This window comes from Heterodontus francisci, chromosome 8, assembly GCF_036365525.1.
Source record: "Heterodontus francisci isolate sHetFra1 chromosome 8, sHetFra1.hap1, whole genome shotgun sequence".
Taxonomy (NCBI): Eukaryota; Metazoa; Chordata; class Chondrichthyes; order Heterodontiformes; family Heterodontidae; genus Heterodontus; species Heterodontus francisci.
Window position 1 is genome coordinate 50,154,637 of NC_090378.1, and position 13,879 is coordinate 50,168,515.

At 40.8% G+C, this 13,879-nt stretch overlaps 1 protein-coding gene across 2 annotated transcripts in view; it reads left to right on the forward strand.

Moving 5' to 3' along the window:
* cc2d1b (coiled-coil and C2 domain containing 1B) overlaps positions 1–13,879 on the forward strand; it is a 77,459-nt gene that overhangs the window by 31,905 nt on the left and 31,675 nt on the right. For both annotated transcript variants that reach the window (XM_068037132.1, XM_068037131.1), the window contains 3 exons: positions 4,000–4,072; positions 9,096–9,214; positions 13,297–13,480. In XM_068037132.1, the coding sequence (XP_067893233.1) occupies positions 4,000–4,072; positions 9,096–9,214; positions 13,297–13,480 (376 nt within the window). The remainder of the gene's footprint in view (positions 1–3,999; positions 4,073–9,095; positions 9,215–13,296; positions 13,481–13,879) is intronic.

Sequence of the window (13,879 nt, forward strand, 5' to 3'; positions counted from 1 at the left end):
ATACTGGAAGTGTCTTAAAGATGATATTGAAACTCTTATTGTTCTTGATTGTTAAGGATAACTGATTCAGTGGTTGGCTAATTAACTGTTGGGTGACTTAATTAATATACCAATTCCTTTCTTTGTCTTGGTGGCACCAGTCTGTCTTGCGCTGTTAAGGATCTGGTACCACTGTGGTTTCAATGAGGAGAGAACTGGCTAAGGTTGATTGGGTAAACAGACTACAAGATATGGTGGGAAACATTTTTTAAAATGATTCAAAATGTTCAACAAAAATACATTCCATTAAAAAAAACTAAATCTCAGCAAGCAAGATTCATCCATGGCTTCCTAGAGAAGATGAGGATAGTTTTAAATTAAATGAAGAGGCTTGTAATGTTGCGAAGAATAGTAAGACAGAGGATTGCGGAAGTTTTAGAACACCGCAAAAGATAACCAAAAATTTTATAAAAAGGGAAAAAGTAAAATGGGATGATACTAGCCAGGGACAAACAAATGGATTGTAAAAGCTTTTATAAATATGTAAAAAGGAGGAGAGTAGATAAAATAAATGTTGGTCCCTTAGAGCAGAGACAGGAGAAATTATCATGAGGAATGAGAACATGACATGTTGAACAAATATTTGTGTCCATCTTCATAATAGAAGACACACATTATGTACCAGAAATAGAGGGTAACTAGGGGGCTAATAACAGTGAGCAACATACTTTTTCTCTGCTGATAACTATTAGAGAAACTTGAGGGACTAAAAGCTGACAAATCCCCAGGACCTGATGGCCTATATTCTAGGTTTCTAAAAGAGATAGCTGCAGAGATAGTGGATGCAGTGGTTATGATTTTCCATAATTCCCTAGATCCTCGAACAGTCCCCGGGGATTGGAAGTTAGCAAATGTCACGCCACTATTCAAGAAAGGAGGGAGAGAGAAAACAGGAACTGTAGGCTGTTTAGCCTGACATTAGTCATTGAGAAAATGCTGGAATTTATTAAGCAAGTCTTAACAATGCACTTAGAAAATCAGTTTGATCAGGCAGAGTCAACATGGTTTTACAAAAGGGAAATCTTGTTTGACACATTTATTAGAATTTTTTGTGGGTGTAACTACTAGGGTAGACAAAGGGGAGCTAGTAGATATAGTATACTTGGATTTCTAAAAGGCCTTCGTTAAGGTGCCGCACAAAAGGCTAATACGCAAGATAAAGGCTCGTGGATTTGGGGGTATTATATTAGTGAATGGAGGATTGGTTAATTGACAAGAAGCATATAGTAGGCATAAATGGGGCATTTTCAAGTTGGCAGGCTGTAATTAGTGGAGTGCTGCAAGGATCAATGCTGGGGCCTCAACTATTTACAAATTAATGACTTAGAGACTGAGAGTAATGTATCCATGTTTGATACAAAGTTGAGTGGGAAGGTGAGCTGTGAGGGGGACACAAAGAGGCTGCAAAGTGATATAGATAGGTTAAGTGAGTAGGTAACAAGATGGCAGATCAAATTTAATATGGGGAAATGTGAGGTTATTCACTTTTTGGTAATAAGAATATGTCATGCAGGCCCCCACCTGGCAAAAATGAGGCACGCATTATTTTGCCACATGATCATTAAAACTTAAAATTGTGGCTGGGAAGAAAAGAGGGCCTATCACAAGGAATTGCCAGGCCCCTCGCTGGAAAGACCTTTTTTGCATACTAGCAGACAGTGTTGGAACAAAGGAACCAGTCCCTGCTTCCCCAATACACAGAAGACCTGGTCAGACCAGTTTAGTGACGTGACTAACTGGCAGTTGGAGTTTTTGAATTTGAACTTGCCACAGAGTTTTGAAAACTCAGAAAGCTGTTTGCTCCTGGACTGAAAAGGCCTCTCTCCTGTCTGCTCTCATCTTGCTCTCACCAGCTTTGGAAACCACTGAAGACGTGTGAACCCCAAGAGCGGAAAGTCTCCTACAGTGAACAAGGTTTTATGTTTGTTTTTTTTTAGTTTTAGAGATATAGCACTGAAACAGGCCCTTCGGCCCACCGAGTCTGTGCCGACCATCAACCACCCATTTATACTAATCCTACACTAATTCCATATTCCTACCACATCCCCACCTGTCCCTATATTTCCCTACCACCTACCTATACTAGGGGCAATTGCTAATGGCCAATTTACCTATCAACCTGCAAGTCTTTGGCATGTGGGAGGAAACCGGAGCACCCGGAGGAAACCCACGCAGACACAGGCAGAACTTGCAAACTCCACACAGGCAGTACCCAGAATTTGAACCTGGGTCGCTGGAGCTGTGAAGCTGCGGTGCTAACCACTGCACCACTGTACTGGGCCCCCAACGAAAAGCACGAATTACCTACAAAAGTGAGCTGAAAGCACAGTAACAAGAAACTCTTCTGATATTGCCTCAAACCTCTCTACGTTATTTTTTCTTCTCTTTTCTGTCTCTATTTACATGTATCATGTATGCATGGTGCACAGCGTGCATCCGTCGGCATTAACCGAATTAGAGTTTAAGTTTTAATAAATTTCACTTTTTTCTTATTTAAACCTAAGAAGACCTGTTTATGCTCATTTCTTTGCCTTATAATTGGAAAATGGTGAACAAGGATTCACCAAGGGGGAGCTCAAAACACAGTGTGTTTAAAATTAAATCCTGTTAGAATAAGACCGGGGAAGGCTAAAAGGGACCCCTAAGGCACCTTTCTCATCTTGTCATAACAAATAGAAAAGTAGAATTTTTTTAAAAGGCTTGTTACTTGTAAATGTTGATGCTCAGAGAGCCTTGTGTGTACTCGCACAAGGAGCACAAAGACAGAATGCAGGCACAGCAAATGACATGTTGGCTTTTGTTGCAAGGAGATTGGAGTACAAGAACAAGGAAGTCTTGCTACAGTTGTATAGGGCTTTGGTGAGACCACACCTGGAGTACTGTGTGCAGTTTTGGCCTTCATGTCGAAGGAAGGGTATACTTCCCTTGGAGGTGGTACAGAAAAACTTCACTAGATTGGTTCTAGGGGTGAGTGGATTGTCCTAAAGGCTGAGTAAATTGGGTCTATACTCTTTGGATTTTAGAAGAAGGAGAGGTGATCTCATTGAAACATAGAAGAATCTGAAAGGGTTTGATGGGGTAGGCACTGACAAGTTGTTTCCCTTGGCTGGGGAATAGAGAACCAGAGATACAGTCACAGGATAAGGGGTCAATCATTTAGGACTAAGATGAGGAGAAATTTAAATTACTTCATTCAGAGTTGTGAATCTTAGGAATTATCTACCTCAGAGATTGTGGGTGCTCCATCATTGAATGTATTCAAGGCTGGGATAGATAGATTTGATCTCTCAGGGAATGAAGGGATGTGGGGAGCAGTGTTGAGGCAGAAGATCAGCCATGATGGTATTGAATGGAGGAAGAGGCTCAAGGGGTCATATGGTCCACTTCTCCTATTTCTTATGCTCACCCTTAAAAATTCTGAACCTGACCTCAAATCAGAAACGCGTTCTTAGCTTCAACCAAAAATCCCTATTGGGCCAACGAGCCAATGATCCCTTGTCATGCCACTAGTTTATTTAGAGCTTAAGAACAGAAGAAGAAACTTAATGACCAGTGACAGTAGTATCAGTAACTAAATACAAGAAAGATATTGAGTCAAAACCATTCAACAAGCTTATTCTTGGATCCTTTGCAAGAAGGACTAGGAAGGTTTCTAATGACAGGAAATATTCTGGGCTTTGGGACCTTATACAAGAGTTACTATGGAGCAATATACTATTTGGCCCCAAAGTGAAAAGCCCCAAGCTTCTTGGTTTTTAACACTGGAAGTCTGGGAGTTCCATTAGAAATTGGACGACTTCTCTTTCGCACACGTGGGCGTGCATACGCACATGCACAACACACACATCTACATAGGGCTATTTTTACATGAATTAACTTATTTGGAAATTAACCACTTAACCATATACCTTCTGACAGAATGTAAGATAGATGATTTCCATCTTTTTGTTTATTTTGAAGCAATATCAAGATGCCATCAGAGTGCACAAAGCTGGAAGGAAAGTGAATTTTGCAGATCTTCCAATACCCCCAGGCAAGTAATGATGTAAATATTTGTGTATTCAAAAAAAGGAATCAATGTTTATATATACAGTCCCCACTGCTTTAAGTGGGTACATTTGTGCAAACATGATTTCCCACTAAATGCAATTGAACATTTACAGGAGTAACATAGAAAATAGGAGCAGGAGTAGGCCATTTGGCCCTTCGAGCCTGCTCCGCCATTTATTACGATCATGGCCGATCATCCAATTCAGTAGCCTGTTCCGTCTTTCGCCCCATACCCTTTGATCCCTTTAGATTCAAGAGCTATATCTAACTCCTTTTTGAAAACATACAATGTTTTGGCCTCAACTGCTTTCTGTGGTAGTGAATTCCACAGGCTCACCACTCTCTGGGTGAAGAAATGTCTCCTCATCTCAGTCCTGAAAGGTTTACCCCGTATCCTTAGACTATGAGCCCTGGTTCTGGACTCCCCCGCCATCGGGAACACCCTTCCTGCATCTACCCTGTCAAGTCCTGTCAGAATTTTATAGGTTTCAATGAGATCCCCCCCTCACTCTTCTGAACGCCAGCGAATATAATCCTAACCGTATCAATCGCTCCTCATGCGTCAGTCCCGCCATCCCAGGAATCAGTCTGCACTCCCTCTATAGCAAAAACATCCTTCCTCAGATAAGGAGACCAAAGGAGTATAGTTACGTTCAGTACTTTGGTCTACCCCAACTATTAAATGTAGCAAAGTTCCACTTTTATATTTTTTATATGTATAATATATTCACTTTTTTTATATTTCAAGGCAGGCCTAAATTCTTCAATAAATCACTTTCTACTTAGAGGGTATTAGATATACACACGTTGTTGCACTTTAATGAGGTGTCGCTACTTTTTGCCCAATAGAGCTGGCACATTTAACACACTTTAAGCAGTGACTTTGTAATTTACAATAACGGTAATGGAAAATGGAGGCAATGAAAAAGCTGCAAGAGTTACGGAGTTACAAAGAAACTGCAGCACAAAAACAGGCCATTGGGCTCAACTGGTCAATACCAGTGTTTATGCTGCACAAGCCTCCGCCCATCCCTCTTCGTATAGCCCTTTCACATATCCTATTTCTTTCTCCCTCATGTGCCTGTCTGACTTGCCCTTAAATGCACCTATGGTGTTCGCCTCAACAAATCCTTGCGGGTGTGCGTTCTACATTCTTGCCACTCTCTGGATAAAGACATTTCTCCTGAATTTCCTATTGTATTTATTAATTATCTAAATATGACCTCTAGTTTTGGACTCCCCCACAACTGGAAACATTTTTTTCTAAAAAAAAAATAAAAATTTTTAAAATCCTGAACAAAACTATATTGCTTGCTCCTTTGGGGTGACTCAGACTAACTGGATTTCCCTCCAAGAGACTTGCTTCTTTATATTGTGGCCAATAAAGATGACCAATGGATGCTTTCTTGTAAACTGCGGTCTCCTGCATTTACAATAAGAGTGGAAGATATGGCAAGAAACCTTCACTTCAAATTAGTTTAGTCATACAGCAAAGAAGGCCATTCTGCCCACCGTGCCTGTGCTGGCTTTTTGAAAGAGCCATGCAATTAGTCTCACTCCCTCGTTCTTTCCCCATAACCCTGCAGATTTTTCCTTTTTCAAATATATATCCAATTCCCTTTTACAGGTTGCATTATAAACATCTCAATATCCAGGGCTTACCGTATTTTTAACAGTATGTTAATTAATACATCTGGCACAAATTTTGTCGAGTGTTATGATATTGTATCTACATAGTTTCCTTTCTCTAAAAGCTTCTTGCCAGTTACCAGGTCCACCATCAGAGAACAGTATTAAATGCAGTCCACTGTGAATCAGGCATGCTAGCTTACAGGATTTTGCCCTGCAATTTCTTCTAACTAAGTTGTGCACTGCCAGAGAGCCCCGCAAATTCCAGGTTTATAGCTTTTAATTCCCAATGCAGTGCGCAAAGGTTTGTTGCAACCCGTCTTAGGTGCATGCAGACCTTGTTCTGAGCACTAATTGACAACTGCTCGTCATCCTCGAGATCTCTAAGAACAATAAGAATTTGCATCCTGTGAGTGTAGGGTGATTGAATTGAAAATGGAATTCACTTCAATAGTAGGAGATGAAAAGAGAATTGAATTAAAACTATGCACCGATTATATTTTTAAAAAAAGGCAAAGGAAATGATGTACCAAACTTGCTGCAAACTTAAAAAGCTGGTAAAAAAACTCATACTCATTCCGAGTGCAACTTTCTCCTTTGAGGAAAGTCAGGAACTAAGCAACCAATTACACCCATGTAAAAGCAAGCATCAGCAATAACAGTATGTTTCAGGAGCAAATCACAGAAAATGCAGAGTTAATTCGACTTTCATGTGAATGATTTTCAAATCATTGCACACCAGCAGTTCAAGTATGTTGTGCGTGGAATGCAACCTGCTTGGAAAATGCTGGTTACTGTCTTCCCAATGCACTTCAGGAGAAATATCTTTCCCTTGAATTCCTTCCCATCCCCCACACAGATATGCTCCATTGGTATATATATGCTGCATGTATACAGCAGTGGAAAGATTTCCCCGAAAGTTGCATTTGACTTCTGAAGGTGATGAATCTTTATTTGTTGTTTCGCTTGATTCTGGTCAATAAAGAAAAAAAACTTGCATTAATATGGCGCCTTTTCACAACTTCAGGATGCCCCAAAGTGCTTCACTACTAATGAAGTACTTTTGAAGTATTTTGACTCTTGTAATGTAGGAAATGCAGCAGCCAATTTGTGCACCTCAAAATCCCACAAAAACAATAAGTGAGACAATGACCAGATAATCTTTTTTTACTGATTTTGGTTGAGGCATAAATCTTGACCAGGGGAGCACTTTAAATGTGCCATCATCTGAGAATTTAACATCTTAACCCAAAGACAGCACTTCTTTCGGTGCTGCACTTGGTGTCAGCCTAGATTGTACGCACAAGTCTCTGGAGTGTGACTTGAATATACAACCTTCTGTCTTAGAGGTGAGAGTGCTATTGTTGAGCCAAGGCTGACACAATAAAAGTGAAATTTACATCTTTTAGTGCTCATCAACATGTAGTTGTAAACCGTTTAGACTCATTTTCATGAAGTACATAATTTAGACAATTACATTGGTACAGTAGCATAGTAGTTATGGTACTGGACTAGTAATCCAGACTCAATCTGGAGACCTGAGTTCAAATCCATCATGGTAGTTGGGAATTTAAATTCAAATAATTAAAACATCTGGAATAAAAAGCTAATATCGGTAATAGTGATCATGAAACTACAGGGTTATCATAAAAACACATGGTTTCCCCCATGTCCTTTCAGGAAGAAAACCTGCCACTCTTAACCCACTCTGGCCTATATGTGACTCCAGACCCATCCCAATGTGATTATCTCTCAACTACCCTCTGAAATGGCCGAGCAAATCACTCAATTGTATCAAAAACCACTATGAGAATCTATAATCCACACAGACAGCAGTGGTTCAAGGTGACTCACCACCACCTTCACAAAGGCAAGTAGGGATGTGCAATAAATGCTGGCCTTGCCAGCAATGCCAACATGCAGTGAATTAATTTTTAAAAAATTGTATGCACAAAGCATGGGGCTAATGGAGACTAACCAAGTAAGGTGATGTTGCTATATGAAACTTCTGATGCAGTTAATAATTTTGTTTCAGATAATGCTTCCCTTTACTCAAGACATTGTGGTTAAACTGGTCTCCCAGCAGTGCAAAAGGAGCAGCCTTGTTTCGGCTGCCCCTTATACTCCCTACCCGATATTCAGTTCCAATAACTTCAACAGTGCCTTTTTAGTGCTATCATCCAAGTTTCGTCCCTATTGACTTTTTTAAATTGTTTTAATGGCATCAGTTGCAGCCTGATTAAGCTTGCTATGAAATTATGATTTTAAAAATAATTGAGTAATTAGTCATTTGGTAGTACAGATCTTGAGTATTGCTGAAAATAGAGACGTTGTCGAAGTTTTTAGTTTTGCACTCACACTGCTACTATGCAGTAGCAACACATGCAGTGTTCGCCACTAACAGGATGCTCCCGTCAAACCAAAAAGACGTCCTGCCTATCTCACAAATGAGTAATGTGATATCGGAATTGCAGTGCCAGTGTGATGCTAGGTAGACAGGTTGTAAGTCCCAAAGACTGGCGGAGTGTATCAAACAACATGTCCCTTCCACTGTTACAACGGGCAAGGTACAGGCCGTACCCGACTAGCCCGTGCTTGCAAAACTCAGAACACGGTGTCCAACATTAGATGTGACTCTGCGATTGGACAACATTTGCTAAATAATCCCTTGTGCTAAGAATTACGCTGACGACCAATTTAAGATTGTCAGTAGGGCTCGCAGTGTGGCGTATTTGTACTGGAAGCTACATATATTAGTACACAGAGCCCTGTTCTTTGCAGACAGAAAGAACATGTACAAGCATTGCATCCGCTTCAGCTGAACAAAATAAGTGACAGCCATTTTCTGGTTCATTCCTCAGGGCAATGCCTTGACCAATCACAGTCAAGTTGCCTGGTTTAAATTTCAAACAAAGCTTGGCAGTTAGCTGTCAGCCACCGTAAACTGGTGCATTCTCCATGGCAATGCTTCTACCAATCGGAGTTCACGTGCCAACCAATCAGCACTCTCTTCTTATAAAGTTGTTGTTTTCCCTTACATTGGTATTCTTGCGGATTGTCCTGATGAGTGTAAGACGAAAAGCTTCGACAACATGTCTCTATTTTCAACAATTGAATAATTGGTCAATAAGTTCATAAGCTGTGTTGACTGAAGTTGTAATTATAACTTAAAATTAGGTTGTGCTAAGCATTTGTCACAGGAAGAGAACTGAAAATCTTGGGTTGAGTCAAATTGGCTGCTTTAACTCTTCCCTTTGAAATTATGTACAGTGTAACAGTGATGGGCAGTGAAATTATCATCAGTAAATTATCATCAGTAATCTGTTTCTAAATGGTCAATCAATGTTGGCTTAAGACAACACTTTGTCTTTCTTTAGGATTTCCACCCATACCAGGAGTGGAAGGAGCATCTGGAGACCGTGGTATTGCTGGAACGCTTGAAGCTGCATCTAGGCTAGCTACTGCGGAAGTTGAGGAGGAGGAGGATGATGATGAGGTACTGCATGCAATCAAAACCTACAGAACAAATTGCTTTCCCTGTCTCCATTTTCTCCTTTCTTTCGTGAAGGTGCGGATCTATGTTCTATGTTCTATACCAGCTGCCCTCCAGTACCTTGCCAAAGCGGCTGTTCTTTATATGTAAGCCAAGCTGTTAGACTGAGCTGGAGAGCTGTCAAAGCTGGGCATGATTCTGTTTTCACATCACCAACGCCATTCCCCTCTTTTCCCCACACCCCCCCCCCCCCCCAAACCCCAAACACACGTGTGCACACACACAAACCCAAGTATAAATGTGTGTGTTTTTACATTATTCTAGTCGATCTGTGGCGCTAGGACAGGATAGTTTAACCAAGGCAGAAGGAGAAATGTGAGAGGAGGGAGGAAGTGTGGGAAATCTTCTAATGCGAGGGAGTTGGAAAAGTCACTCAATAATGGAGGATAATAGAAAGTACCTTGGGGTGTGAGGGGAAACTAACTCACTACAGGTTGAGGAGACTCCAATTTTTCAAATAATGAAGAGGTTCTGATATTTTGCTTTTCATAGGCCCTTATTTTTTTTCAAACATTGAGAAAATTCTGCTTTTTCAATTTTGAAGAGTGCCCAATTTTTTTTTTAAAAACCTCTGAAAGCTGCCTACCCCTTCATTTCCGAACAGACATCTTTCTCCTGAGAATAAGGCCTAATGGTGTTACTCATGTTAACAAAGCTTAACATTGGAAATCCCATCAAAGCACCACCTATACATGTAACAAATATTGCAGGTAAATGTGGATACTTTTTATTGTGGAAACTTCCATAGAACCAAGTTGAAACATTGAAAATAGGAGCAGGAGTCGGCCATTCGACCCTTCAGGCCTGCTCCACCATTCAAAAAAGATCATGGCTGATTGTCTAATTCAGTACCCTGTTCCCGCTTTCTCCCCATATCCCTTGATCCCTTTGGCATTGAGAAATATATCTATCTCCTTCTTGAATAGGTTTAATGACTTGGCCTCCACTACCTTCTGCGGTGGAGAATTCCATAGGTTCACCACCCTCTTGAGTGAAGAAATTTCTCCTCATCTCGGTTTTAAATGGCATACCCCGTATCCTGAGACTGTGACTCCTGGTTCTGGACTCCCCAACCATCAGGAACATCCTCCCTGCATCTAGCCTGTCGAGTCCTGTTAGAATTTTATAGGTTTCTATGAGGTCCCCTCTCATTCTTCTAAACTCTAGTGAATATAGGCCTAGTTGACCCAATCTCTCCTCGTACGTCAATCCTGCCATCCCAGAAATCAGCCTAGTAAATCTTCTTTGCATTCCCTCCAAGGCAAGAACATCCTCAGATAAGGAGACCAAAACTGCACACAATACTCCAGATGTGGTCTCACTAAGGCCCTGTATAACTGCAGTAAGACATTCTTGCTCCTGTACTCAAGACATTGGAAATGGAATTCAGTAATCTACCTTCTCCCCACCCTGGTCATTCTTAAAGGACAATGTTTATTTTCCTGTCTGCATAAGTAAATGATGCTGCTTAAAACCTCTTGTTTTGGATGTTAATCACCCAGTAGGCATCAAGTGACTTTCTTTGATTAGCTTCTGTGTTTCTTTTTAAAACTGGATGTGTTGGGAATGTTTTTTGTAAATTTTAACACTTGGTCCTTGAGCATAGGTTTGCGCAGTAGTATCGGAAGAATCTGGAAAAGGTCTGAAGGAAGGTTACTTGTTTAATACCTAATTTAGGGGTCCTTGGCTATTAGGATAGTGTTAGGTTCTGGGGCTTTTTAATCTAGAAAAGCATAGATTGGTTTAGTTCTTTACAGTAATATAGGATTAGATTCTGTTCAAGTGGATAGGTTATTTGAGCTAGATATGTAAGAGTGGACTAGGAGGCCTAAGTATGAGTTGTAAAAGCAGATAGATGGTTAGCTAATAGGAAATAATTTATTTTCAAATTTGTTAAACTGTAGAATAGGTTGCCAATATGTGCAGTAAGTGGGGATTTGATGCAGACTTTCAAAAGTGAGCTGTGCAAGTTCCTGCAGATGTAAAATCTTTTGATTTATAGAAGGTATGGGGTTCTCTGGAGCCAGTCCTATCAATCACTAGTGGTCTCCCTGGAGCTTGCTCAATTGCTTACAGGGATAGGAAAGGAATTTCCCAGAGTTTGATTTCCCCTACATTGGTTTAAGTTCTTTTTACCTTTGTGATGAGATTGCATGATGTAGAGTGTTGGAGTTGGTGTGTGTAGTGTGAACCATGTCAGCACGGGACAGGCTTGATGACCAAGTTGGTCTCTTGCTGCCCTTTTTCATGTGAACGTATCAAAGGAACAGATTAGATTTAGCATGCTGTAAATTATTCTTGCATCCTATTAATTACATATGAAGATAAGAAATAGGAATAGGCCACATGGCCCCTTAAGCCTGCTATGCCATTTAATAAGATCATGGCTGATCCTCAACCTCAACTCCACATTCCCACCCAATCCCCATATCCCTTGATTCTCTTGGACTCCAAAAATCTAGCGATCTCAGTTTTGAACATACTCACCCAATCATCTGCAGTCTTCTGGAATAAAGAATTTCAAAGATTCACAACCCTCTGAGCAATGTTCCCTCTAAGCTGCATGGATGTGCAGCAACCCAGAGGTTCCCGCTTAGGCCGAACACAAGTTGGCCCCTTTAAGTTACCACACGTGCCCAGGCACGCAAAAAATTTAAAGGACCCCATGCTTAAATGAATAGGCTGTGCACAACAAAAGAAGATTAGAGAAGATTGCCTCTGAGTGAAGACATTTCTCCTCAAGTCAGTCTGAAATGGCCATCCCCTTATCCTGACACTAGTTCTAGAACGTCCAGCCAGGGGAAGCAGCCTATCAGCATCTACCCAGCCAAGCCCTCTCAAAATCTTGTATGTTTCAGTCAGATCACCTCTCCTTCTTCTAAACTCCATTCTATGCTTATTCTACACGTTCTGTCTTCATAGCACAACTCTGTCATCCCGGGAATCAATCAAGTGAACCCCCGTTGCACCCCCTCTAAGGGAAGTATATCCATCCTTGGGTACAGAGACCAAAAGACCAATAGTACTCCAGGTGTGGTCTCAGCAAAACCCTGTACAATTGCAGCAAGATTTCCTTGCTCTTATACTCCAACTCTCTTGCAATGAAGGACAACACACCATTTGCCTTCCTAATTGCTTGCTGTACCTGCATGTTAACTGTTTCTTGTACACGGAAACCCAAATCCCTCTGTACACCAGAGTTTAATAGTTTCTCACCATTTAAAAAAAACTTCTATTTTTCCTTTCTTACTACCAAAGTGAATAACCCCACATTTCTCTATACTCCATCTGCCGCATTCTTGCCCACTCACTTAACCTGTCTATATCCCTTTGCAGACTCTTTGTGTCCTTCTCACAGCTTACTTTCCCACCTAGCTTTGTATCATCAGTAAATGTGGATACATTACATTCAGTATCTTCATCTAAGACATTAATATAGATGTAAATAGCTGAGGCCCCAGCACTGATCCTCATGGGATCCCACTGATAACAGCCTTCCAACATGAAAGTGACCCATTTATTCCTACTCTCACTCTTCTGTCCTTTAACCAACCTTCTATCCATGTTCCCCTCAACCCCATAAGCCCTTATCTTGTGTAACAACCTTTAGTGTGGCAATACTAAGATAGAACATGGAGTAATTTTTTTTTGATTCTACATTACTCTACTTCAACATTTCAATTAAGATGTAATTACATGTTTTGGATATTGAGTACACATCATTGGATACTAATGACATCAAAGGATATGGGGATAGCATGGGAAAGTGGTGTTGAGGTAGATGATCAGCATTGATCTATCTAACAGTGGCGGAGCAGGCTCGACGGGCTGAATGGCCTACTCCTGCTCTTATATTCCGATCATACTGGACCACACACAACTCCTGCAGATTAGACTTCGCTAAGAAATTCATTTTTTAATGGTTAGTAATTTTGTCATCCTGCAGCTTTAAACTGAATTCACAAAAGGAGCATCTGTTCTGTAGTATATCTGAACTCTTGCTTATCTTATGTGCTTTATCTTAGAGTGGAACTCCTCAGCCAGCCACACAACCTCCAGTTGCAAAGAAACCGGCAAAACTTCCAGACTACGCAGTACAAACAGCTGGGCCAACACTGACCTTACCAGCTGCATCCGAGGAAAGACAGTCCCCAAAACCAATAAAGAAGCCAACACCAAATGATCAACTGATTCAGCTCAGTTCAGTCGGTATATTTTCTTTTAAATCACTGCATCATAATTTTAAGGCGGACAGAGTTTTATGAGTAGACGTGTGATATTCCTTTTGTGTGTGAAAAAGCTAATCTCAAACTGGTCACCTAAAGGAATTGAAGTAATACTGCTGCCAGTCAGATATACAGGCGCAAGGAAGCACTTTATCTTCTCTTCGTTCTTTCCTGCATGTTGTGTCAGATCAAGATCTCAGCTGGCTTAGGTGTAGGGACTTGTGTTCCTTTCCTTTGTGCCTTTGTGAGTTTAATAGGCTTTCAAATCACCAATTTCCTTGCAGGGCCATTTGCTAGTGCTGTTGGGGAGGGTTTAAACTAACTTGGCAGGGGTGTAGGAACCAGGAGGTAATATCAGAGAAGTGAAAGTGCACAGAACACT